The following is a 25,520-nucleotide window of genomic DNA, read 5'->3' on the forward strand; positions in this document are numbered from 1 at the left end:
AGACCTATGAGAAGGGAGTTGCAATAGTCGATTTTAGATAGTATGGTGGTTTGCATAACAGTGCGGAAGTCGTGGGCGTGGAGGAGGGGCTTCAGTTTTTTGAGGGTTTGAAGTTTAAAGAAGCCCCCTTTTAGTAGTGATTTAATGTGAGATTTGAAGCTTAGCTGATTGTCTAGGGAAACTCCTAAATCTCTGACACTGGGCGGTAGTGTGTGAGCTTGTGAGGCGTTTTGATTCATTTGGTGGATCGAGTCGATAGATTGATTTGTTAGGATGAGGATTTCTGTTTTAGAGGCATTGAGTGCAAGGTGGATATTGGAGAGGAGAGAGTTGATGGATGTCAGGCAAGTTTCCCAATATTGCAGGGTTTCAGTGAGGGATTTCCGAATGGGAATGAGTATTTGTACGTCATCTGCATATAAGAAAAATTTTAGTCCTAGTTTAGAGAGTAAGTGGCAGAGTGGGAGTAGATATATATTGAAGAGGGTGGACGATAAAGAGGAGCCTTGTGGTACGCCTTGTGTGAGGGGAATGTGAGCGGATTCAAAATTATCAAGTTTGACTAGGTACTTTCTGTGGTCAAGGTATGAGGAGAACCAGGATAGGGCTGTATTTGAGATGCCTATCTCCGCTAACCGTGATAATAGGATTTGATGGTTCACGGTATCGAAAGCGGCAGAGATATCAAGGAGGGCAAGTATATATGATTGACCGTGGTCCATGCCTTTGAGGACGGTGTCAGTTATTGCAAGCAGGAGTTTTTCGGTGCTTCGGTCTTGGCGAAAGCCATATTGAGCGGGATGTAAGATATTGTTTTCTTCTAGGAAATCAGTGAGTTGCATGTTAACCACCTTCTCCATGATTTTTGATATAAAAGGCAGATTGGAGATGGGCCTGTAGTTTGCTGGGTCATTGTGGTCGAGGGTGGGTTTTTTCAGTAGAGGCTTCACAATGGCAAGTTTCAGTGGTTCGGGGACTTTCCCGGTGGTGATGGAGCAGTTTATAATATCTGCTATTGGCTTTGCAATGGCGGAAGGAATGGTGAGGAGAATTTTTGATGGGATGGCATCTGCGATATGTGTGGCTGGTCGCATCTTCTTTAGTATGGATTCAACTTCCTTCGAGGAGGTGAGGTCAAGGGAGCTGAGAATAATTTTATTGTCAATAGGTAGTGGGTCTGTGGGGGCAGGATTGGAGGGGAGCCGAGTAATAATTTGGGAGATTTTATTTTTAAAGTAATCTGCTAGTTTCTCACATTTCTCTATACTATTTTCTTCTTGGGAGGATGGAGAGGGAGATTTTGTGAGATCTGCAACGAAGGAGAATAAAGCGTTAGGATTGAATTTGTAGCTGTGGATTTTTGCTGCGTAGAAGTCACGTTTGGCGTGCAGAGTTGCTTGTCGGTATGTGTGTAGTGTATGTTTGTAGGCCATTTTGTGTGTGGGTGTAGGTTGTTTGCGCCAGGTACGTTCCTTGGCTCTGAGGTCTTGCTTCAGTTTTCTTAATTCATTGGTGTACCATGGCTTTCTCTCGGTACGTGTAGGGGTTATTATTTTGTGGATGGTGGGGCAAAGGTCATTGGCTATGTTAGAGATGGACTTGTCCCAAGATAGTAGGGCGGTATCTGGGTTAGTTAGGTCGAGGTTTTCGGATACTTTGTTGAAGGCTAGGGAGAGTTGCTCCGAAGGACATGGTTTACGGAATGATATCTTTTTATTATGTGAGCTTGAGATCGGTGTTTTAGTATTGATGGTGAGATGGGCATTGATAAGAAAGTGGTCGGACCAGGGGATGGGGGTGGAGATGGGTGCATGGGGTGCTGTAATGCTTGTGTTAACAAAAAGGAGGTCAAGTGTGTGACCAGCTTTATGTGTGGGCTCTGAGATTAGTTGACTGAAGCCCAGAGCTTTAAGGGTGACGAGTAGAGTTTCGCAAGCAGGCGTAGTGGGATGGGTGTCTACGTGGAGATTGAAATCTCCGAGTATTACTGCGGGTGTATCTGGCTTTATGTTGTCGGTGATGTATTCAATGAGGGGGGATGGGTCCTGTTCAAGAATGCCGGGGGGGGCATAGACAAGGCAGACCTGCAGGGATTTGGATTTAAAAAGACCAATTTCAAGTCTTGGGGGGGGGAGAGATGGTTTGTAGTTTGAGGTTAAGGTGTTTCTTGGTAGCTAGGAGTATACCTCCTCCTCTTTTTTTGGGCCTTGGGATAGATAAAATGTTGTATGTCTGCGTTGGGAGTTGATTGATGAAAACGTGGTCTGAGTTCTTTAGCCAGGATTCTGTGATGGCACAGATATCTGGGTTGGTGTCTGTGAGCAAATCTTGGAGTATGGGGGCTTTCTTTAGGATGGATTGTGCATTAAAAAGGGAAATGGTAAGCGTGGCCAGGCCAAGCAGTTGTGTGATGGGTGAAATCATGATGGGGACTAGGGATTTATGCTGGAAGGAGGGGTGGGGGTGTGCTGGGCGGAGGATCCGCCGGTGGGGGTGGTGTATGACAGATATGGTAGGGAAGCACATTTTGGGAGGCGAGGGATGGGTAATAGGGGGTGGGTGGATGTTGGTTGTCCGGTTAGGAGATAGAGTAGGATGTGCAGTGAAGGTAGTACAATATGGATTATTTTGCTGGATATACAATGCAGATTAGACAGAGCATATTTGTACAGATTATACAGAGCCGGTTTCACAGTATCGAGCTGGGAGCGATGCAGGTTAAACAGAGCAAATTTAAAACTGATTATACTGGGAGCAATGCAGGTTATGCAGGTTAACAGTGCAGGTTAAAACAGAGCAGGTTAAACTGGGAGCAATGCAGATTAACCAAAGCAGGTTTAGGGGGAATGTGCAGAGCAGGATTCAGAGAGTTGAACTGGGAACAATAGAGCTGTCGGGCTAGGAACAATAGTGCAGGGTCATGAATATAGTGCAATACAAAGAACAGCTCCAGTAAACTTAACTGAGAGGATAGAGTACATTGAAGTAAGGGTACTTACAGTTGAGTGTAGGAGGGTGAAGCGGCTGATTGGAGGGATGTTAGGGGTGGGAGAAGGTTGCAGCCCGCTTCCAAGGAGGGGGGGCTGCAGGGGAAGGCTGCAAGGGGGTAGGGATTAGGGGGGGGGAGAGCCTGAGACCTTTGGGGGTACAGATATTTACTATTAGGGAGAGCCAGTAGATTGGTTGGGGTATGGCAGGAGGGGGTCCCCACGGTCTCAACCGGTGAAGGGCTGGGAGGCAGGGGCTTGGCTAAGATTGGAAATCAAATGGTCCATTGGTTACAATAGTCTTGGGTGCTGGATTCCGATGCAGGGCACCTTGAGGATTGTTGGTGCATCAGGGGGCTGATGTTTGTATATTTTTCCGACTGTGGGAGCAGCGGTCCATAGAGGATTAGCAGGGAGAGTGGTGAGATAGTACGGTCCCTCGGAGCTGACCGCAGGGGCTGCCCGAAGGGGCACACAAAGGGGCGGGCCCCTTTGTCGTGCTCCTTCGGCGCGCGACGCACGGCGCGCGGCGCCGGAGCTGGAGTACGATTTAAAGCGCCGCAGGGCCTGGCGATTGGCTGCTCAGGTAGGAGGCGGGCCTTCAGGACGGTCGGAGGCGGCGGCTGGACGGCACGAATGGCCACGCGGTCGGGCTCGGACCCAGCGAGGGTGAGAGGGAACTGAGGCCTTACCCCGGTGGGTCCGTGGCGCCGATCGCGCAGGCCTTCCCTCGAGCCGAAGCCGCGTTTGGAGGCGGATCGCCGTTCGCAGGGGACGCTTGAAAGGAGGGATCCCCGGAGCTGGAGGACGATTTAAAGCGCCGCAGGGCCTGGCGATTGGCTGCTCAGGTAGGAGGCGGGCCTTCAGGACGGTCGGAGGCGGCGGCTGGACGGCACGAATGGCCACGCGGTCGGGCTCGGACCCAGCGAGGGTGAGAGGGAACTGAGGCCTTACCCCGGTGGGTCCGTGGCGCCGATCGCGCAGGCCTTCCCTCGAGCCGAAGCCGCGTTTGGAGGCGGATCGCCGTTCGCAGGGGACGCTTGAAAGGAGGGATCCCCGGAGCTGGAGGACGATTTAAAGCGCCGCAGGGCCTGGCGATTGGCTGCTCAGGTAGGAGGCGGGCCTTCAGGACGGTCGGAGGCGGCGGCTGGACGGCACGAATGGCCACGCGGTCGGGCTCGGTCGGGCTCGGTCGGGCTCGGTCGGGCTCGGACCCAGCGAGGGTTTTTCATGAGCCATCTCAACTAAGAGAATTTTTGGACTCTCACGCCTAAGTTGTTCTGATGTTGGTCTGGCATTATGGAATATGGGAATGGGACCTGTTCAGGAGGTCATATTTTCAATATTGATGGTAAATTTGATTTGAAATTAAAGTAACGCTCTATTTCTTGGGTCCTCCCCACTTTTTCTTCTATTGAATACAATATGCAGTTTACTAGTGTTGCAAGATATAATAAATATAAAATATAAAATGTAGATTATTTCCACCTGCAATGTATGTATTTCTTAACAAGTGGATACTTGTATAATTATGTAAAATCTCATAAATTAAAAAAAAACCCAAAACTTGGTTCTTCGCGTATTGTGTGATCCACCGTTTGAACCCCCTTAAGTCGGTGACTTTGAAGGACCTCACCTGGAAGACTGTGTTTTTGGTGGCTATATGCTCAGCTCACTGAATTTCTGAGTTGCACGCTCTCTCCTGTAGAGAACCCTTTTTGAGGATCTCTGACTTGGAGATTTCTCTTCGAATGGTACCATCCTTTTTGCCCAAAGTGGTATCATCTTTTCATTTAAGCCAGTCAGTTGAGCTTCCGGCTTTTCCTGACTTGTCGAATGAGGTACAGCACGCAAGAGAGCTTTGTAGACTGGATGTTCGACGTTCTTTGTTACGTTACTTGGAAGTCTCAAATTCTTTCAGACTCTTAGATCATTTATTTGTCCTTTGGAGCGGTCCCAGGAGAGGTCACAAGGCCTCTAAGACAACAATTGCATGATGGTTGAGAGAAGCATTTCGTCTGCATTTGTAAAGGACGACCTGTTCTGAGGGCCTGAAGGCTTATTCTATTCGCTCTCACGCAGCTTCTTGGGCCAAATGCCAGTTGGTATTGCCTCAGGAGATTTGCAGAGCTGCTACTTGGAAGACGCTCCATACATTTGCTTGCCACTACCGCTTGGACGTTCAGGCACCTGGAGATTTTGGCAGTGGTGTATTGAGAGCGGGACTTGCGAGGTCTCACCCGGTTTAGGGAAGCTTTGGTACATCCCATGGTCTGGACTGATCTGGGTACGTACAGGGAAAAGAAAATTGGTTCTTACCTGATAATTTTCATTCCTGTAGTACCACGAATCAGTCCAGACACCTGCTCAAAGATTAGGCTTGGGTAGTATATGGATCTGTAAAGTCCACGCGCGCATATTCAGGGTATGTTATTGCAGCATACTAAGAAAGAAAGCTAATGGTTACATGTTTATACGTTTGGTTTACAGTTATATTCTTGCTTGATTCATTGCTAGTACTATTCTGCTTTGATACTCTATATACTGAAGGGATGCAGGTGGCACACCAGGTTAAGTGAGGGTGCCTTTCAAGTTTTTCTTTGTCTCCACCTGCTGGAAGGGAGGCATAACCCATGGTCTGGACTGATCCGTGGTACTACAGGAACGAAAATTATCAGGTAAGAACCAATTTTCTTATACCGATATTTTTATACAATATAAGTTGATTTGTTTTTTCAGTTTTGGAGCAGTGATGAATTATAAAATAAATAAATGTAGTTAAGCTTTGATTAAGTGAGCTATTGTTTGGAGACTGTTTTTTGTGTCTTTTTTTATTTATGTAGACATTGTTGCAGTTGGGTACTGCAGGCAGGGTAGTGGACCCTTGGGCCGGCCCACCTATGATGACAGGGTAGGCCGGGAGGCGGAGCCACAGGCTGGCGGTGTTCACCCAGGAACCAGGAACCCCCCAGGAGAAGCCCGTAGGGTCCTGGAACCTTGGGACTTGGGGTATATGCTCAAAGTCCAATAGGAGGTAAGCCTGGGCTGGGAGTATAGTATGGAAAGTCCAGAGTGAAAGATAGTCCGTGTACCGGCAATACAGGTCGAGGGCCAGCTGATGACAGGGCAGCGGGCGGCAGCGATACCTGTAGCAAACCGGACAGTGAGGCAGGGTCTGTAGAATGCTGGGCCTGGAGCAAGCTGAAGACCTAGATGGAATCGGTAGCAGACTGTGGACTGAAGCAGGCTGTGGACGGAAGCAGGCTGTGGACTGAAGCAGGCTGTAGACTGGAACAGAGTCTGCCGCTGGCTGTGGATGGAAGCAGGCTGTGGACTGAAGCAGGCTGTGGACTGAGGCAGGCTGTATTGAAGTCGGGAACGGACCAAGGTCTGAGGCAGGCGGCAGGCTGAAGCGAAGTCAGGAACGGACCAAGGTCTGAGGCAGGCTGAAGCGAAGTCAGGAACGGACCAAGGTCTAAGGCAGGCGGCAGGCTGAAGCGAAGTCAAAGGTAATCCAAAGGTCGTCAGGAACAAGGAACAGACGAAGCGCAACTCAGAACTACTAGGCAGTAGTGAACCTCGTTGCAAGGCAAGGAGTCCGGACGCCGGTTATATCAGGCTTAGGGCGTGGCGTCATTAGCACAGGCGGAGCCAGACTTCCGGGAGCTGTGCGCACAAAGTGGGCGTTCTCAGGCACGTGCGAGGCAGCGGGGAGACGGGCAAGCAATGGCGGCCGCCACGTGGAACTGGCAGAGTTGTCGGAGTCCCGGCACTGCGGGACGCGGCGTTTCCAGCAGCGGAGGTAGGCACTGTTCAGGGCTAGAGAAGGGGAAGCGGCAGAGACCACAACAGACATACAGTCTTAAGCGGTCTGGGTGTTTTTGGGTTGGGTTTTGCAAAGAAAAAAAGATGCTAATGAAACGTAAGCACCAAATGGAGGAGGCCACACAAACGTTCTCTTCTGCAAACATAAAAAGAAGAGTAAATATGTTGCTGCTATGTCTAGTGTAGCTGTTCGCCAAACTGCAAAAAAGAAAATGTCTAGACCAACATGCTCATATCAACTACTCTATGCCATGAAAACAGAGCAGGTAAAGCAATAACGGAGACTTAAATAGATACTTGGGAAGCAATATCCTGAAACATAAATAGTACACAGTTAAACTTAACTCAGCGATATTGAAAAAAATGCTGAATGGCACTCAAAACATCTTGCAACCCTTTATTCTTTATCTCAAGACACTCAATGGTCCTCCCTTCATAGTCTTAAGTGAGGCAGTAAACTTCTGTATAAGATCTTTAGAGAGAAAGGTAGTTGTTTTTCCAGCATGAAAAACTCTGATCTTGGCAGGATATTGGAGTGTAAATTTAATGCCCTGCTGAAATAACCCTGCACACACTCCCGTGAAGGCTCGTCTGTCCTCTGATACCTTTGCAGAGTAGTCATTAAATAAGAGAATACGGGAATCCTCATATTTCAAAGGTCCTGAGGCACCTCATTTTTTGTAGGCAATGAGAATTTTTTATTTGTCGACAAAATTCCGAATCTATGCGATCACCCGTCACGGCCTAGTAGCATTCTGATTAATTGGACCAAGGCGATGGGCCCTCTCAAATACCACTGACTGTGTCAGGGAAAAGCCCAGGGTTTCAGGAAGTCAGACTTGTAAGAGCGGCAGTAGATCTGGGTCCTTCACAGATTTCGGGACACCAATAACACGTAGGCTATTTCATCTTTCCTGTTTTCTTGATCTTCTATTCTATCATTCAGCACATTTTCTTTTTTCAGAGTCTGCATTTCAGCAGCCACACGATCTGTAGTTGTCTCCTGCATCACCATGTGAGATTCAAGATCATCGATCCTATGCTTCTGTGACTCAAAAGATTATTTTACCTTGCCTATTGAAGATTGCAATTTAATTAATTTATCCTCCAAAATTGCTGAGCCATTCTTCGAGATTTCTTTTATAAGATCAGCTTTAAGCTCCTGCATCGATTTTTTAAATTTTTTTGCCATTTGCAATTCTCTGATCTTTGACTTCTCTCATGTCAGTCTTTGTGGTTTAGCAGTCATACCTCTACAAACCTGACATTAGGTAGTCCAGCAACTGTTGTTTTGCACCCGAGCTAAAAAACAGAATAGTTTCAGCAGTAAAGAACAGGTTTGAAAGGAATAATAAAAAAGCCCGAACAGAGTTCTTCGAACAAGTGACTTTGCAGCTTCATGACATCACCAGAAGACATCACCAACTTACTTAAATGACTCCAGAAGAAGACCTCGATGGTTTCCTGAAAAATTTTGAACACAGCTCGACTGGCAGGGTGGCCAGTGGACAGGTGGACTACTTATCTGAGGAATCTACTTACTGGGAGTCTAGGAGAAGTCAAAGATGCCTTCCAAACCACCAATCCTGAAGAGAGGGCCACATTTCCTGAAGTCAAAACCTACATTCTAGCGAGAGCAAAACTCATTCCAGAAGCCCATTGACAGCAGTTTTAGCAAGGAGTTCTTCAACCAGAGGAAAACCTGGTAACCTTTTTCACTGACTAAAGGATGTGGCTTGGAAGTGGCTGCACTCGGAAAGGAAGACTGGGGTGGAGGTAGCCAAAGTGGTTTTACTGAACAATTCCTAGTTGGCCTAGAACGCCTTATGCAGCAGTGGGTTTGCAGACATCCAAACCTTATGCGAGAGACAGCATTGGAAATGGTAGAGGCCCAATACCAAACTCAGTGCATTCCTGAATTGCTATGGTCTCAGGGCAGACCATCTGACTTGGGTAAAGGATACTGGCCTTCACGGACTGATATCTGGATTAGTGGAGGAGCAGCCTAGTGATTAGAGCAGCGGGCTATGAACCAGAGAAGCCAGGGTTCAAATCCCACTGCTACTCCTAGTGACCTTGGACAAGTCACTTTACTCTCTGTTGCCTCAGGTACAAACTTACCGCCAAGCCAACAAAACCAGTTTAATTAAGATATGCTCTTTAACTTGCAAGGGCAGATCTTTACTCCAAGCATGAAGTACATTCATAGGCTTCAGCGGGTATATAATATCTGAAATCAAATCCAGTACTCCATGCTTGGAGTAAAGATCTGCCCTTGCAATTTAAAGAGCATATCTTAATTAAACTGGTTTTGTTGGCATGGCGGTAAGTTTGTGCCTGAGGCAACAGAGAGTAAAGTGACTTGGCCACGGTCACTAGGAGTGGCAGTGGGATTTGAACCCTGGCTTCTCTGGTTCAAGATACCATTCCCAACAATAGCGCATTTGACACGCTATGTTATAAGAATAATAGTGAGATAACTTTAAACCCCCATGTTTTTAGAAAACATAAGAGCATGATAGCTTAAATGAGATCGTTTTCCTCTCCACAGAAAGGTTATTAGCACTTTGCGCAGTTGCAAAACGTTCTGCCGTGTTAACCAAACTGGGTGTTCCAACCTTGCCTCTTCCTGCTGGATACAGTCTCTAGATGACCATCCATGAGTTTAAATCTGAAACTGAACCTGTGTCCTGTTCCCGGTCATTGTCCCTGTTCCGGTTGGATCTTCCTCCAAGCACTGTCCGGATTTCTCTTCCTTCCTGAAGTCCAGCCCAGAGCCTGCTCTGCTTTCCGCATGGTCCACGACCAGCCAGTTCGGGTTGTGTAGGGCGCACAGTGGGACAGCATGGTCCGTGACCAGCCCATGGGGGGCTGTGTAGGGCATGCTGAGGCAGTGCCTTGTCTGACACTTCAGCCCTTCCGCCTTCGTCTCGTCAAAGTTTCCAAGTGCCTTAATCTCGTCCAAGTCTCCAAGTATTTTCGTCTCGTCCAAGTCTCCAAGTGCCTTGCTATGTCTTGTCTTTGTTCCAGTGTCATCTTCTGTTCTTGACCCATGTCCGTCCTGACGCATCTGCTGTTCCCATGCGGCATGCCCGAATGGGCTATCGAGTGGACAGAGGGCTACCCCAGAGACCAGCATTGCTTTGCTGGGTCTCTTCTTGGTGTGTTCAGGTTCGGCAGAGGTCCGAGAGCTCCTAGTCTTCAGTCTATCCACTCATGCTCAGATACGTCTCACCTGCCATGGCGCATACCCTGGTTTTCTTCCTTGGGGGTTGTGCTGCAGCCCAAGGGCACACTCTCTCGAGCATGCGACCGCTCCCCCATGCTCGCAACAGCTGGTATAATCCAAGGAGCACATTAATGTCAGGTCAAGACACTTGACTGAATACTATTTTAAAACCTTTCTATTTTCAGTTTCTGGATAAAGATCAAAATCCCAGATTATTTCTCAGAGAGCTGGATTCTCTAGAAAAATCTCCCTGATGTTGTGTTCCGCAGCCGTCCGCAGGCGCGGCCCCCTACCTCTGACGACGACCAGGGCAGCATCGGTGCCGACTGCCCTGCCCCAAGCTCCGCAACCCCGCGCGGCGGCGCGGGCCTTCGGGCTGGCCGCCGGGATCGGAGCCATCCCTGCTCCTTCCACGCGGCTGCTGCTGCTCTCCTCCGTGGCCCAGATCCAAGATGGCCTCCACCATCCTTGGACGCGAGGCCACGCCCCTTCAGAGTTAAAGGGACCTCGTCCCTTTAATTGCCTGCAGCTGATTCTTACCTCTAGGGCCAGAGGAAGTATATAAGGAGACTTCCTCTGACCATTCCTCGACTTGGCAACGTCCTCCAACGCTGTCTAGTCTACTTGCTATGGTGAGTTCCTTGAGCTTGGCTTCTGGTTTCTGCTTCGTCTTCGTGTTCCTGGTTCCTGACTTCGGATTGGCTTACGGTGATTCTCTGGTTCCTGACTTCGGTTTGGCAAGCGGTGATTCTCCGGTGTACGACTTCGGACTGGTGAGTGACAACCCTCTGGCACTCGACCTAGGACTTCTTCAAGACTACCGTCTCCAAGGGCACACCTAAGTCCCAGCGGCCCGGGTCCCTACGGACTCCTCCCGGGGGGACCACGGGCTTCCAGGGTGAAGCGCCAATCGGCCCTTGCACCGTCACCTGACTTCTCAAAGGTCCACCTAAGTCCCAGTGGTCTGGGTTCCTACGGGCTCCTCCTGGGGGAACCTCAGACGTCCAGGGGTGAAGACACAGCTCCTCTTCTCGACTCTTCCTCCACTTCCACTGCCGCCACAGCCTCCAGTGCCAAGGGTCCACCAGTCACATCTTCGGTTCCTGCCTTCGCCACCCGACAGGAGAACCTTCCCCAAGATATTCCATCCTCCCATTGGCCCAAGGGCCCACAAACCCGAGCTTAACACCTGATTACCCCATGAGGTGAATATTTGGGGTTTGAAAAGCAGGCAGTTACCTTTTTTTTTATTAAATTGAGATATTATTATAGGACATTATAAGGATACAGCTGTTATGGGCATTAGTGTATTGCAGTGTTTTAGTCATCTTATAATTTATTTTTATCTTTCATTTTATGTTTTATTTTGGTTAGAATTTTTTGATCCATTTATATTTATATATGATGATGTATTTAAGTTTGTATTCATTTTATTTTAATTATTTTGGCTTATTTTGCAGTGCTGTATTTATGTTTTAAAGCATAACTTCTGGTATTGTACATCACTTTGAACTAGTTTGTAACTTGGAGAAATGATTTTTAAAAATATTAAAATAATGGATTCTAGCTGATGTCTCTTTCCTCGTTCATTATTACCACTATTTCTTCTTCCTTTAGCTACAATTCATTAAAGAAGACCCAGAGTTCGATCTTGATGGATACATTGATGATTATGGTAGCCATCTGGTGCATGAGGACTATGCTGATGGTATGGTATGCAGTGCACATTAATTACATTCCTGTGCAGCACTAGCCCTCCAGCAGTAACCCTATGCTCTGCTTCTTTCAGAATTTTGCAGAAAAGCCTCTGGACTTGCACCCCAACCGGAACTGGAAGCCATTCTGCGCAGATATCTCTTGGGGACTGTGCTCCAAAAAGTATGTCCATGGTAACCTGACCTTGAAAAATACCCACGCATAGCAACTTTTTACTAATTAATAAGCTCTATCAATAATTACCCAGAGTGTTCACAGACCTTATACTAACTACTGTACCCAAGCACTAATTATCTAAGCCCTACACTAAACTATCATGACTGCTTAGTCAAGCACTAACTATTCAGGCAACACACTAACTTACACTAACTGCTGTACTCAAGCACTAACTACCCAGCCATACATTAACCTTTTACTGACTACTGTACTCGAGCACTAACTACCCAGCTGTACACTAACCTTACACTGACTGCTGTTCTCAAGCACTAACTACCCAGCCATACATTAACCTTTTACTGAGTACTATACTCAAGCACTAACTACCCAGCTGTACACTAACCTTACACTGACTGCTGTTCTCAAGCACTAACTACCCAGCCATACATTAACCTTTTACTGACTACTGTACTCGAGCACTAACTACCCAGCTGTACACTAACTTACACTAACTGCTGTTCTCAATCACTAACTACCCAGCCATACATTAACCTTTTACTGAGTACTATACTCAAGCACTAACTACCCAGCTGTACACTAACCTTACACTGACTGCTGTTCTCAAGCACTAACTACCCAGCTGTACACTAAACTTACACTAACTGCTGTACTCAAGCACTAACTACCCAGCCATACATTAACCTTTTACTTACTACTGTACTTGAGCACTAACTACCCAGCTGAACACTAACCTTACACTGACTGCTGTTCTCAAGCACTAACTACCCAGCTGTACACTAAACTTACACTAACTGCTGTACTCAAGCACTAACTACCCAGCTGTACACTAAACTTACACTAACTGCTGTACTCAAGCACTATTTACCCGGCCTGTACCCAAGAACTAATTACCTAAGCTGTACACTAATCTTACACGGACTGCTGTACTCAAGCACTAACAACCCAAACTGTACACTAACCTTACCTTGACTGCTGTACTCAAGCACTAATGACCCAAGCTATGCACTAACTTTACACTGACTTCTGTACTCAGATCAGTCCTTCAATCACTTTACACTGACTGCTGTATTCAGGTCAGTCCTTCAATCACTAATTTTCTCCAACATAGATTACTGTAGCTCACTCCTTTTCAACTTACCTCTAAACACTATTCGCCCACTCCAGATCCTACAGAATGCAGCTGCAAGAATCCTCATTGGATCCAAAAAGCATGACCACATCACTCCAACACTTATTTCACTACATTGGTTACCAATAAGATTCAGGATTGAAATCAAAGTACTATCCATCCTTCATAAAATTATATATGAAAAACAAGAAAATTGGCTAAGCTCCTCTATAAAACTACATACTCCAAACAGAAACCTAAGATCAGCAAAAAATGGACTTCTAAAAACACCACCTATGTGTTCCAATCAACTCACCTCAACCCAAAAGAGAGCAATATCTCTAGGTAGCCCAAAACTCTGGATCTCCCTACCAACTGAACTCAGAACCCAAGAAAACCTAAAAACATTCAAAAAAGATCTAAAAACATGGTTGTTCAACAAAGCATACCAACTCACCCAATGATCAACACAACATCTTCACCCTCCACTCCAACCTGAAGATTAAATGAATAAATGAACATATCTCAACTATAGATTATAACCAAGAAATGAAATATAAAACAGAAAAGTAACTAACATATGATTCCCCTATGTTTAGCAACTGTTTGAACCTTTTTTGAAACCCTGTTAATCCCCTTAACCTTGTAACCTTCGTAGTTTTGTAAACCGTTATGATGGCTTTATGATGATGAATCCGAATGACGGTATATAAAACTCGATAAATAAATAAATACTCAAGCACTAACTACTCAAGCCATACACTAACCTTACAATGACCACTATACTCCAGCACTAACTACCCAAGCTGTACACTAACCTTACACTACTGCTGCACTCAAGCATTAACTACCCAGGATGTATACTAACCTTTACTGAGTACTGTTCCAAGCACTAAGTACCCGGGCTGTACCCAAGAACTAATTACCCAAGCTGTATACTAACCTTACACTGACTGTTGTACTCAAGTACTAACTACTCATGCCATACACTAATCTTACACTGACTGCTGTACTCAAGCACTAACTTCTCAGGAAATGCCTAACCTTACACTGGCTGCTGAGCTCAAGCACTAACTTCTCAGGCAATACCCTAACCCTACTGTGACTGCTGTACTCAAGCACTAACTTCTCAGGCAATACCTAACCTTACTGTGACTGCTGTACTCAAGTACTAACTACCGAAGCTCTACCCTAACCTTACACTGACTGCTGCGCTCAAGCACTAACTTCTCAGGCAATACCTAACCGTACACTGGCTGCTGAGCTCAAGCACTAACTTCTCAGGCAATACCCTAACCTTACACTGGCTGCTGAGCTCAAGCACTAACTTCTCAGGCAATACCCTAACCTTACACTGGCTGCTGAGCTCAAGCACTAACTTCTCAGGCAATACCTAACCTTACACTGGCTGCTGAGCTCAAGCACTAACTTCTCAGGCAATACCTAACCTTACTGTGACTGCTGAGCTCAAGCACTAACTTCTCAGGCAATACCCTAACCTTACTGTGACTGCTGAGCTCAAGCACTAACTTCTCAGGCAATACCTAACCTTACACTGGCTGCTGAGCTCAAGCACTAACTTCTCAGGCAATACCTAACCTTACTGTGACTGCTGTACTCAAGCACTAACTTCTCAGGCAATACCTAACCTTACTGTGACTGCTGTACTCAAGCACTAACTTCTCAGGCAATACCCTAACCTTACTGTGACTGCTGTACTCAAGCACTAACTTCTCAGGCAATACCCTAACCTTACTGTGACTGCTGAGCTCAAGCACTAACTTCTCAGGCAATACCCTAACCTTACTGTGACTGCTGTACTCAAGCACTAACTTCTCAGGCAATACCCTAACCTTACTGTGACTGCTGTACTCAAGCACTAACTTCTCAGGCAATACCTAACCTTACTGTGACTGCTGTACTCAAGCACTAACTTCTCAGGCAATACCTAACCTTACTGTGACTGCTGTACTCAAGCACTAACTTCTCAGGCAATACCCTAACCTTACTGTGACTGCTGTACTCAAGCACTAACTTCTCAGGCAATACCTAACCTTACTGTGACTGCTGAGCTCAAGCACTAACTTCTCAGGCAATACCTAACCTTACACTGGCTGCTGAGCTCAAGCACTAACTTCTCAGGCAATACCTAACCTTACACTGGCTGCTGAGCTCAAGCACTAACTTCTCAGGCAATACCCTAACCTTACACTGGCTGCTGAGCTCAAGCACTAACTTCTCAGGCAATACCCTAACCTTACTGTGACTGCTGTACTCAAGCACTAACTTCTCAGGCAATACCCTAACCTTACTGTGACTGCTGTACTCAAGCACTAACTTCTCAGGCAATACCTAACCTTACTGTGACTGCTGAGCTTAAGCACTGACTTCTCAGGCAATACCTAACCTTACTGTGACTGCTGTACTCAAGCACTAACTTCTCAGGCAATACCTAACCTTACTGTGACTTCTGTACTCAAGCACTAACTTCTCAGGCAATACCTAACCTTACTGTGACTGCTGCGCTCAAGCACTAACTTCTCAGGCAATACATAGAAACATAGAAACATAGAAACATAGAAATGACGGCAGAAGAAGACCAAACGGCCCATCCAGTCTGCCCAGCAAGCTTCACATTTTTTTCTCATACTTATCTGTTTCTCTTAGCTCTTTGGTTCTATTTCCCTTCCACCCCCACCATTAATGTAGAGAGCAGTGATGGAGCTGCAACCAAGTGAAATATCAAGCTTGATTAGTTATGGGTAGTAGGGGAAGTAACCGCCGCAATAAGCAAGCTACACCCATGCTTATTTGTTTTACCCAGACTGTGTTGTTCAGCCCTTATTGGTTGTTTTTCTTCTCCCCTGCTGTTGAAGCAGGGAGCTATGCTGGATATGCTTGTAGTATCAGTTTTTCTTCTCCCCTGCCGTTGAAGCAGAGAGCTATTGCCTAACTTCTCAGGCAATACCTAACCTTACTGTGACTGCTGTACTCAAGCACTAACTTCTCAGGCAATACCTAACCTTACTGTGACTGCTGAGCTCAAGCACTAACTTCTCAGGCAATACCTAACCTTACTGTGACTGCTGTACTCAAGCACTAACTTCTCAGGCAATACCTAACCTTACTGTGACTGCTGAGCTCAAGCACTAACTTCTCAGGCAATACCTAACCTTACTGTGACTGCTGTACTCAAGCACTAACTTCTCAGGCAATACCCTAACTTTACTGTGACTGCTGTACTCAAGCACTAACTTCTCAGGCAATACCCTAACCTTACTGTGACTGCTGTACTCAAGCACTGACTTCTCAGGCAATACCTAACCTTACTGTGACTGCTGTGCTCAAGCACTAACTTCTCAGGCAATACCTAACCTTACTGTGACTGCTGAGCTCAAGCACTAACTTCTCAGGCAATACCTAACCTTACTGTGACTGCTGCGCTGAAGCACTAACTTCTCAGGCAATACCTAACCTTACTGTGACTGCTGTACTCAAGCACTAACTTCTCAGGCAATACCCTAACCTTACTGTGACTGCTGCGCTCAAGCACTAACTTCTCAGGCAATACCTAACCTTACTGTGACTGCTGCGCTCAAGCACTAACTTCTCAGGCAATACCTAACCTTACTGTGACTGCTGTACTCAAGCACTAACTTCTCAGGCAATACCTAACCTTACTGTGACTGCTGCGCTCAAGCACTAACTTCTCAGGCAATACCTAACCTTACTGTGACTGCTGTACTCAAGCACTAACTTCTCAGGCAATACCTAACCTTACTGTGACTGCTGCGCTCAAGCACTAAGTTCTCAGGCAATACCTAACCTTACTGTGACTGCTGTACTCAAGCACTAACTTCTCAGGCAATACCTAACCTTACTGTGACTGCTGAGCTCAAGCACTAACTTCTCAGGCAATACCTAACCTTACTGTGACTGCTGTACTCATGCACTAACTTCTCAGGCAATACCTAACCTTACTGTGACTGTTGTACTCAAGCACTAACTTCTCAGGCAATACCTAACCTTACTGTGACTGCTGTACTCATGCACTAACTTCTCAGGTAATACCCTAACCTTACTGTGACTGCTGTACTCATGCACTAACTTCTCAGGCAATACCTAACCTTACTGTGACTGCTGTACTCAAGCACTAACTTCTCAGGCAATACCCTAACCTTACTGTGACTGCTGTACTCAAGCACTAACTTCTCAGGCAATACCTAACCTTACTGTGACTGCTGTACTCAAGCACTAACTTCTCAGGTAATACCTAACCTTACTGTGACTGCTGTACTCAAGCACTAACTTCTCAGGCAATACCCTAACCTTACTGTGACTGCTGTACTCAAGCACTAACTTCTCAGGCAATACCCTAACCTTACTGTGACTGCTGTACTCATGCACTAACTTCTCAGGCAATACCCTAACCTTACTGTGACTGCTGTACTCAAGCACTAACTTCTCAGGTAATACCTAACCTTACTGTGACTGCTGTACTCATGCACTAACTTCTCAGGCAATACCCTAACCTTACTGTGACTGCTGTACTCAAGCACTAACTTCTCAGGCAATACCTAACCTTACTGTGACTGCTGTACTCAAGCACTAACTTCTCAGGCAATACCTAACCTTACTGTGACTGCTGTACTCAAGCACTAACTTCTCAGGCAATACCTAACCTTACTGTGACTGCTGTACTCATGCACTAACTTCTCAGGCAATACCCTAACCTTACTGTGACTGCTGTACTCAAGCACTAACTTCTCAGGCAATACCCTAACTTTACTGTGACTGCTGTACTCAAGCACTAACTTCTCAGGCAATACCTAACCTTACTGTGACTGCTGTACTCAAGCACTAACTTCTCAGGCAATACCTAACCTTACTGTGACTGCTGAGCTCAAGCACTAACTTCTCAGGCAATACCTAACCTTACTGTGACTGCTGAGCTCAAGCACTAACTTCTCAGGCAATACCTAACCTTACTGTGACTGCTGAGCTCAAGCACTAACTTCTCAGGCAATACCTAACCTTACTGTGACTGCTGTACTCAAGCACTAACTTCTCAGGCAATACCTAACCTTACTGTGACTGCTGTACTCAAGCACTAACTTCTCAGGCAATACCCTAACCTTACTGTGACTGCTGTACTCAAGCACTAACTTCTCAGGCAATACCTAACCTTACTGTGACTGCTGTACTCAAGCACTAACTTCTCAGGCAATACCTAACCTTACTGTGACTGCTGTACTCAAGCACTAACTTCTCAGGCAATACCTAACCTTACTGTGACTGCTGTACTCAAGCACTAACTTCTCAGGCAATACCTAACCTTACTGTGACTGCTGAGCTCAAGCACTAACTTCTCAGGCAATACCTAACCTTACTGTGACTGCTGAGCTCAAGCACTAACTTCTCAGGCAATACCTAACCTTACTGTGACTGCTGTACTCAAGCACTAACTTCTCAGGCAATACCTAACCTTACTGTGACTGCTGAGCTCAAGCACTAACTTCTCAGGCAATACCTAACCTTACTGTGACTGCTGAGCTCAAGCACTAACTTCTCAGGCAATACCTAACCTTACTGTGACTGCTGAGCTCAAGCACTAACTTCTCAGGCAATACCTAACCTTACTGTGACTGCTGTACTCAAGCACTAACTTCTCAGGCAATACCTAACCTTACTGTGACTGCTGTACTCAAGCACTAACTTCTCAGGCAATACCTAACCTTACTGTGACTGCTGCGCTCAAGCACTAACTTCTCAGGCAATACATAGAAACATAGAAACATAGAAACATAGAAATGACGGCAGAAGAAGACCAAACGGCCCATCCAGTCTGCCCAGCAAGCTTCACATTTTTTTCTCATACTTATCTGTTTCTCTTAGCTCTTTGGTTCTATTTCCCTTCCACCCCCACCATTAATGTAGAGAGCAGTGATGGAGCTGCAACCAAGTGAAATATCAAGCTTGATTAGTTATGGGTAGTAGGGGAAGTAACCGCCGCAATAAGCAAGCTACACCCATGCTTATTTGTTTTACCCAGACTGTGTTGTTCAGCCCTTATTGGTTGTTTTTCTTCTCCCCTGCTGTTGAAGCAGGGAGCTATGCTGGATATGCTTGTAGTATCAGTTTTTCTTCTCCCCTGCCGTTGAAGCAGAGAGCTATTGCCTAACTTCTCAGGCAATACCTAACCTTACTGTGACTGCTGTACTCAAGCACTAACTTCTCAGGCAATACCCTAACCTTACTGTGACTGCTGAGCTCAAGCACTAACTTCTCAGGCAATACCTAACCTTACTGTGACTGCTGTACTCAAGCACTAACTTCTCAGGCAATACCTAACCTTACTGTGACTGCTGAGCTCAAGCACTAACTTCTCAGGCAATACCTAACCTTACTGTGACTGCTGTACTCAAGCACTAACTTCTCAGGCAATACCCTAACTTTACTGTGACTGCTGTACTCAAGCACTAACTTCTCAGGCAATACCCTAACCTTACTGTGACTGCTGTACTCAAGCACTGACTTCTCAGGCAATACCTAACCTTACTGTGACTGCTGTGCTCAAGCACTAACTTCTCAGGCAATACCTAACCTTACTGTGACTGCTGAGCTCAAGCACTAACTTCTCAGGCAATACCTAACCTTACTGTGACTGCTGCGCTGAAGCACTAACTTCTCAGGCAATACCTAACCTTACTGTGACTGCTGTACTCAAGCACTAACATCTCAGGCAATACCCTAACCTTACTGTGACTGCTGCGCTCAAGCACTAACTTCTCAGGCAATACCTAACCTTACTGTGACTGCTGCGCTCAAGCACTAACTTCTCAGGCAATACCTAACCTTACTGTGACTGCTGCGCTCAAGCACTAAGTTCTCAGGCAATACCTAACCTTACTGTGACTGCTGTACTCAAGCACTAACTTCTCAGGCAATACCTAACCTTACTGTGACTGCTGAGCTCAAGCACTAACTTCTCAGGCAATACCTAACCTTACTGTGACTGCTGTACTCATGCACTAACTTCTCAGGCAATACCTAACCTTACTGTGACTGTTGTACTCAAGCACTAACTTCTCAGGCAATACCTAACCTTACTGTGACTGCTGTACTCATGCACTAACTTCTCAAGTAATACCCTAACCTTACTGTGACTGCTGTACTCATGCACTAACTTCTCAGGCAATACCTAACCTTACTGTGACTGCTGTACTCAAGCACTAACTTCTCAGGCAATACCCTAACCTTACTGTGACTGCTGTACTCAAGCACTAACTTCTCAGGCAATACCTAACCTTACTGTGACTGCTGTACTCAAGCACTAACTTCTCAGGTAATACCTAACCTTACTGTGACTGCTGTACTCAAGCACTAACTTCTCAGGCAATACCCTAACCTTACTGTGACTGCTGTACTCAAGCACTAACTTCTCAGGCAATACCCTAACCTTACTGTGACTGCTGTACTCATGCACTAACTTCTCAGGCAATACCCTAACCTTACTGTGACTGCTGTACTCAAGCACTAACTTCTCAGGTAATTTCTAACCTTACTGTGACTGCTGTACTCATGCACTAACTTCTCAGGCAATACCCTAACCTTACTGTGACTGCTGTACTCAAGCACTAACTTCTCAGGCAATACCTAACCTTACTGTGACTGCTGTACTCAAGCACTAACTTCTCAGGCAATACCTAACCTTACTGTGACTGCTGTACTCAAGCACTAACTTCTCAGGCAATACCTAACCTTACTGTGACTGCTGTACTCATGCACTAACTTCTCAGGCAATACCCTAACCTTACTGTGACTGCTGTACTCAAGCACTAACTTCTCAGGCAATACCCTAACTTTACTGTGACTGCTGTACTCAAGCACTAACTTCTCAGGCAATACCTAACCTTACTGTGACTGCTGTACTCAAGCACTAACTTCTCAGGCAATACCTAACCTTACTGTGACTGCTGAGCTCAAGCAGTAACTTCTCAGGCAATACCTAACCTTACTGTGACTGCTGAGCTCAAGCACTAACTTCTCAGGCAATACCTAACCTTACTGTGACTGCTGAGCTCAAGCACTAACTTCTCAGGCAATACCTAACCTTACTGTGACTGCTGTACTCAAGCACTAACTTCTCAGGCAATACCTAACCTTACTGTGACTGCTGTACTCAAGCACTAACTTCTCAGGCAATACCCTAACCTTACTGTGACTGCTGTACTCAAGCACTAACTTCTCAGGCAATACCTAACCTTACTGTGACTGCTGTACTCAAGCACTAACTTCTCAGGCAATACCTAACCTTACTGTGACTGCTGTACTCAAGCACTAACTTCTCAGGCAATACCTAACCTTACTGTGACTGCTGTACTCAAGCACTAACTTCTCAGGCAATACCTAACCTTACTGTGACTGCTGAGCTCAAGCACTAACTTCTCAGGCAATACCTAACCTTACTGTGACTGCTGAGCTCAAGCACTAACTTCTCAGGCAATACCTAACCTTACTGTGACTGCTGTACTCAAGCACTAACTTCTCAGGCAATACCTAACCTTACTGTGACTGCTGAGCTCAAGCACTAACTTCTCAGGCAATACCTAACCTTACTGTGACTGCTGAGCTCAAGCACTAACTTCTCAGGCAATACCTAACCTTACTGTGACTGCTGAGCTCAAGCACTAACTTCTCAGGCAATACCTAACCTTACTGTGACTGCTGTACTCAAGCACTAACTTCTCAGGCAATACCTAACCTTACTGTGACTGCTGTACTCAAGCACTAACTTCTCAGGCAATACCTAACCTTACTGTGACTGCTGAGCTCAAGCACTAACTTCTCAGGCAATACCTAACCTTACACTGGCTGCTGAGCTCAAGCAGTATTCACCCAAGCTCTACCCTAACCTTACACTCAGGCCGATACAGTAAAGTGCGGCCGCGGTTACCCTGCTTCTAACCCACTTTCTACTCACAATTTGGCCGCGTTAGTCCAACCCGCGATTCACTATCCCTTTTAACCCATCCTTACCGCCTCTTTAAATCAACGGGTAACCCCTTCCGCCCGCGGCATGTATATGAGATGTAAACGATCGGATTAGCTATTCCCCCCCATTCAGTATCGTGCACCCCGACTATCGCCTTTTTAACCTGAAATTTAGCCGCGCATTTAACCTGCTAATTTACCGCCTACCCCTACCCCTGCGTTAGAGGCAGGGGTAAGGGTAGACGGCAAACTTTCCCCCAGCCCCCGCTCACCTGCCCTGGCTGCGTCCATGGGTGCCGGTCTCCAGGGCAGCCCCAGTCCTCTCTCCACTCCTCCCGAAGCAACTTTAACCAAAAGAAAACCTAAAATCCCCTCCTCCCGAAATGAATCGACATGTAAAGTATTGTCAGCAAAAGCGTATGAACGGGCGTGCGTGACGTCATGGCGTACGTCACGCACGCCCGTTCATGTACTTTCGCTGGCTTGAGCCCCCGTGCACTACGGGTGCTCAAGCCAGCGAAAGCTCATGAATGGGCTTTCGCTGGCCGCTGGAAGCTGCTGGAAGCCGCTGGAAGCCGCTTTTGCCGCTGGCTGACCTCCGGAGGAGGGCAGAGAGGGCTGAAAGAAAGAAAAAGTAAGTTGACTTTGGTTACATTTATTCACAATACTTTACATGTCGAGTCACTTCGGGAGGAGGGGATTTTAGGTTTTTAGGTTTTCTTTTGGTTAAAGTTGGGATCCACTTCCTGGTACCTGTCATTTCAAATGAAGAAATATAAAACATCAATAATAGTAAAACCATACTAGTAAAAGGAATATTCCAGAATAGCAGAGTGACATCCAATAATTAAAAACTAAAAAAAAATGTTACAGCTCCAAAACAAAAATTGAAAAAACAGTGTGCACATCAAATATTAACACCCAGTGACTAAAACTAACCAAACTATCTGGGAACTTCTGATTTCCAGATGCCCTGAGATTGGCATGGATTAGCTGAAGGGGATTGGGGGTTGCTGTGCACAAGCTTCTCGTTTCTCTCGTATACATGTAATTATACATGTTCATTTTTTCTCCCACACATGCACACTGTACTAGACACACAAACACACATATGCACTCTCGCTCTCACACCCTCTCTCCCTCTCCCCTTATTCTCGCTCTCACACCCTCTCTCCCTCTCCTATACATGCCCTTATTCACTCAGGGGCCGATGCTATAAAAAATGAGGAAAGCGGGCGCTGAAAAGTCAGTGCCTGCTTTCTTAATGTGTGCATGGCGCCCACAAGGGGAACGCCATGCTATACGCAAATTAAGGGGTTGCGCTAGCAAGGAGGCGCTAGGGTTGCTTGCACGACCATACCACCTACTTGCTAACGGGACCCCGCGGTTACCAGCGGTCTGCCGGTTATGAACACCGATGCTGAGCATATCGGTGTTAGTCTTCAAAGCGGCCGGCAGAGGATTTTTTCTTTTTTTGTTTTTTAACTTTTAAAGAAGTACAGAAAAGCAGTTTTTTCTGCTTTTCTGTACTTTCTGAGATGTACATTTATTTTTTCTGCTTTTCTGAGACGCACATTTATTTTTTTGCATTAGAGTGAATGAGTAATAGCCTCATTCACATGCATTTGCTATCTCATTTACTCCACGTCGGAAGCATGTTAAATAGGCGCTAATCCCCCTATTGCATTAGAGGGTGGATTAGCGTCTATTTAACCCGCGTCCGACTGCAGGTTATACAGAGTGCTCGGCTGAGCGCACTGTATTGCATTGGCCGCTCAGACAGTCCCGTTCTCTCACATACACACTTAAGTTCCTTGTCTCATTAACACACGTATCCTTGCACAGGCTCCTTCCCCCTTACTAACACCATTGGTCTCTTGTACACAATCCCTCTCATCCACACATACACTCTCATGCAAGCTCCCTGTCTCTCACTCTCAAATACATATTCTTTCATAAAAGTTACCTCTCTCTCTCACTCATATACCCCCTCATACAGGCACTCTGTCTCTTGCACACACACACACATACACACACACACACACCCCTTCGCACAAGTTCCCTCTCTCTCTGGCACACACACCCTTATGCAGTTTTCCTTTCTCATACATACACACAGGTTTTCTCACTTCCTCACACAGGCTCCCTCTCTCTATCTCGTACACACACACAGAGGCGCCCCTCGCAGCCTGGTGAGTCTGTTTCTGTAGGCTGGAAGTGAGATGGGTGTTGCTCACGGTTGCCGAGTCTTCTCTCAGCCACAAACAGGATGAGCTCCGCTCGCAGCCTGCCAAGTCTCTATTCCTCTCAGCCATGAACGAGATCGGCTCCGCTTGCGGCCCCACATGGCTGCTCTTTGCTGACCCTTACTAGTTGGCACCATAGGTGACAGCCTAGTTTCACCTAGTGTGCACACCAGCCCTGATCATAGCAGTTGTCCTGGGACGCAATTTTGAGATTCTGTGGTTCCACCTTAACGCGAAGTCAACAAACAATGAAGAAGAGTCCTTGCTAGTGATCTCTCCTTGGGGAAGTCCAAAATGTATTTCCATGGAAAAGGAAGAGTTGACCCTTGAGGCTATCAAGTAGCTCTAAAAACAAAAACTGTGAAGAGATAGGACTGGAACTTGGATACTTTTTGTGACTTGTATGAGACGTTGATCCTTATACAGGGAAAAAATTGAGTCACTGACTGGGTCTTCACTGTCTCTACTTTGTATGGTGGCATGGATCAAAAGGAACAATATATAAAAGATGTCAAGACAAAGCAGGAACTGTGGGCATTCCTGGAACCCTTAACTGATTCCTCGAAAAGTTAAATAAACCCCACTCGAAACTGGTTCCCTTGAGTTTGGCTAGGACATGTACACATGTTAGGAATCCCCAACCTGATCCTATCCTCCCTTGACAAAAAATAGAAAGTTAGGGTTCAAAGTGGGAAAGAAAACCAGGAACAGCTATTCCCTGGGAGGTAACCCAGATAGGAGCAGGCGCTCAACCTAGGAAAGTCAAGCAGTGTATTTCAGGACCACCTTAAAAGACATTAAGGCACAGCCTGGAGAAGACAGCTGCTATGAAAAGACTGTGTGTTGTAAGTTTCAATGCAGAAATGCTGAGGTAAGCAGACCTTTCTAACTGTTTTATCCCACGCTGTAAATAATAACGCTGTTTCTGTGGAGAAAAGGCCACAGTACAGGCTAATCTGTCCTCCGGCACATTTATATAGCCAAAGACCGCTCGCACATTATCACACTCTGACCATGCAAAAAAGTACTTTTTTCATTGAAAACCATTCACGTTATTTGTTTTCAAAGAATAGTAAAGGAAAATTAGTTCTTACCTGATAATTTTCGTTCCTGTAGTACCACAGATCAGTCCAGACCATGGGTTAAGCCCCCGTTCCAGCAGGTGGAGACACACCAAAGTTCTAAGGGCAGCCCATATAAGGACGGAACCCACCCTGGAACCCTCAGTATAACCATTG

At 46.2% G+C, this 25,520-nt stretch overlaps 1 protein-coding gene across 1 annotated transcript in view; it reads left to right on the forward strand.

Moving 5' to 3' along the window:
* The window catches only part of LOC115093343 (adenylate cyclase type 10-like), a gene marked incomplete in the record, with an annotated part of 787,628 nt that overhangs the window by 89,938 nt on the left and 672,170 nt on the right, over nt 1-25,520 (forward strand). The window contains 2 exon segments of the mRNA XM_029604970.1: nt 11,659-11,749; nt 11,831-11,919. Of these exon segments, the coding sequence (XP_029460830.1) occupies nt 11,659-11,749; nt 11,831-11,919 (180 nt within the window).

Source organism: Rhinatrema bivittatum, chromosome 6 (genome assembly GCF_901001135.1).
Source record: "Rhinatrema bivittatum chromosome 6, aRhiBiv1.1, whole genome shotgun sequence".
In the NCBI taxonomy this organism is placed as follows: domain Eukaryota; kingdom Metazoa; phylum Chordata; class Amphibia; order Gymnophiona; family Rhinatrematidae; genus Rhinatrema; species Rhinatrema bivittatum.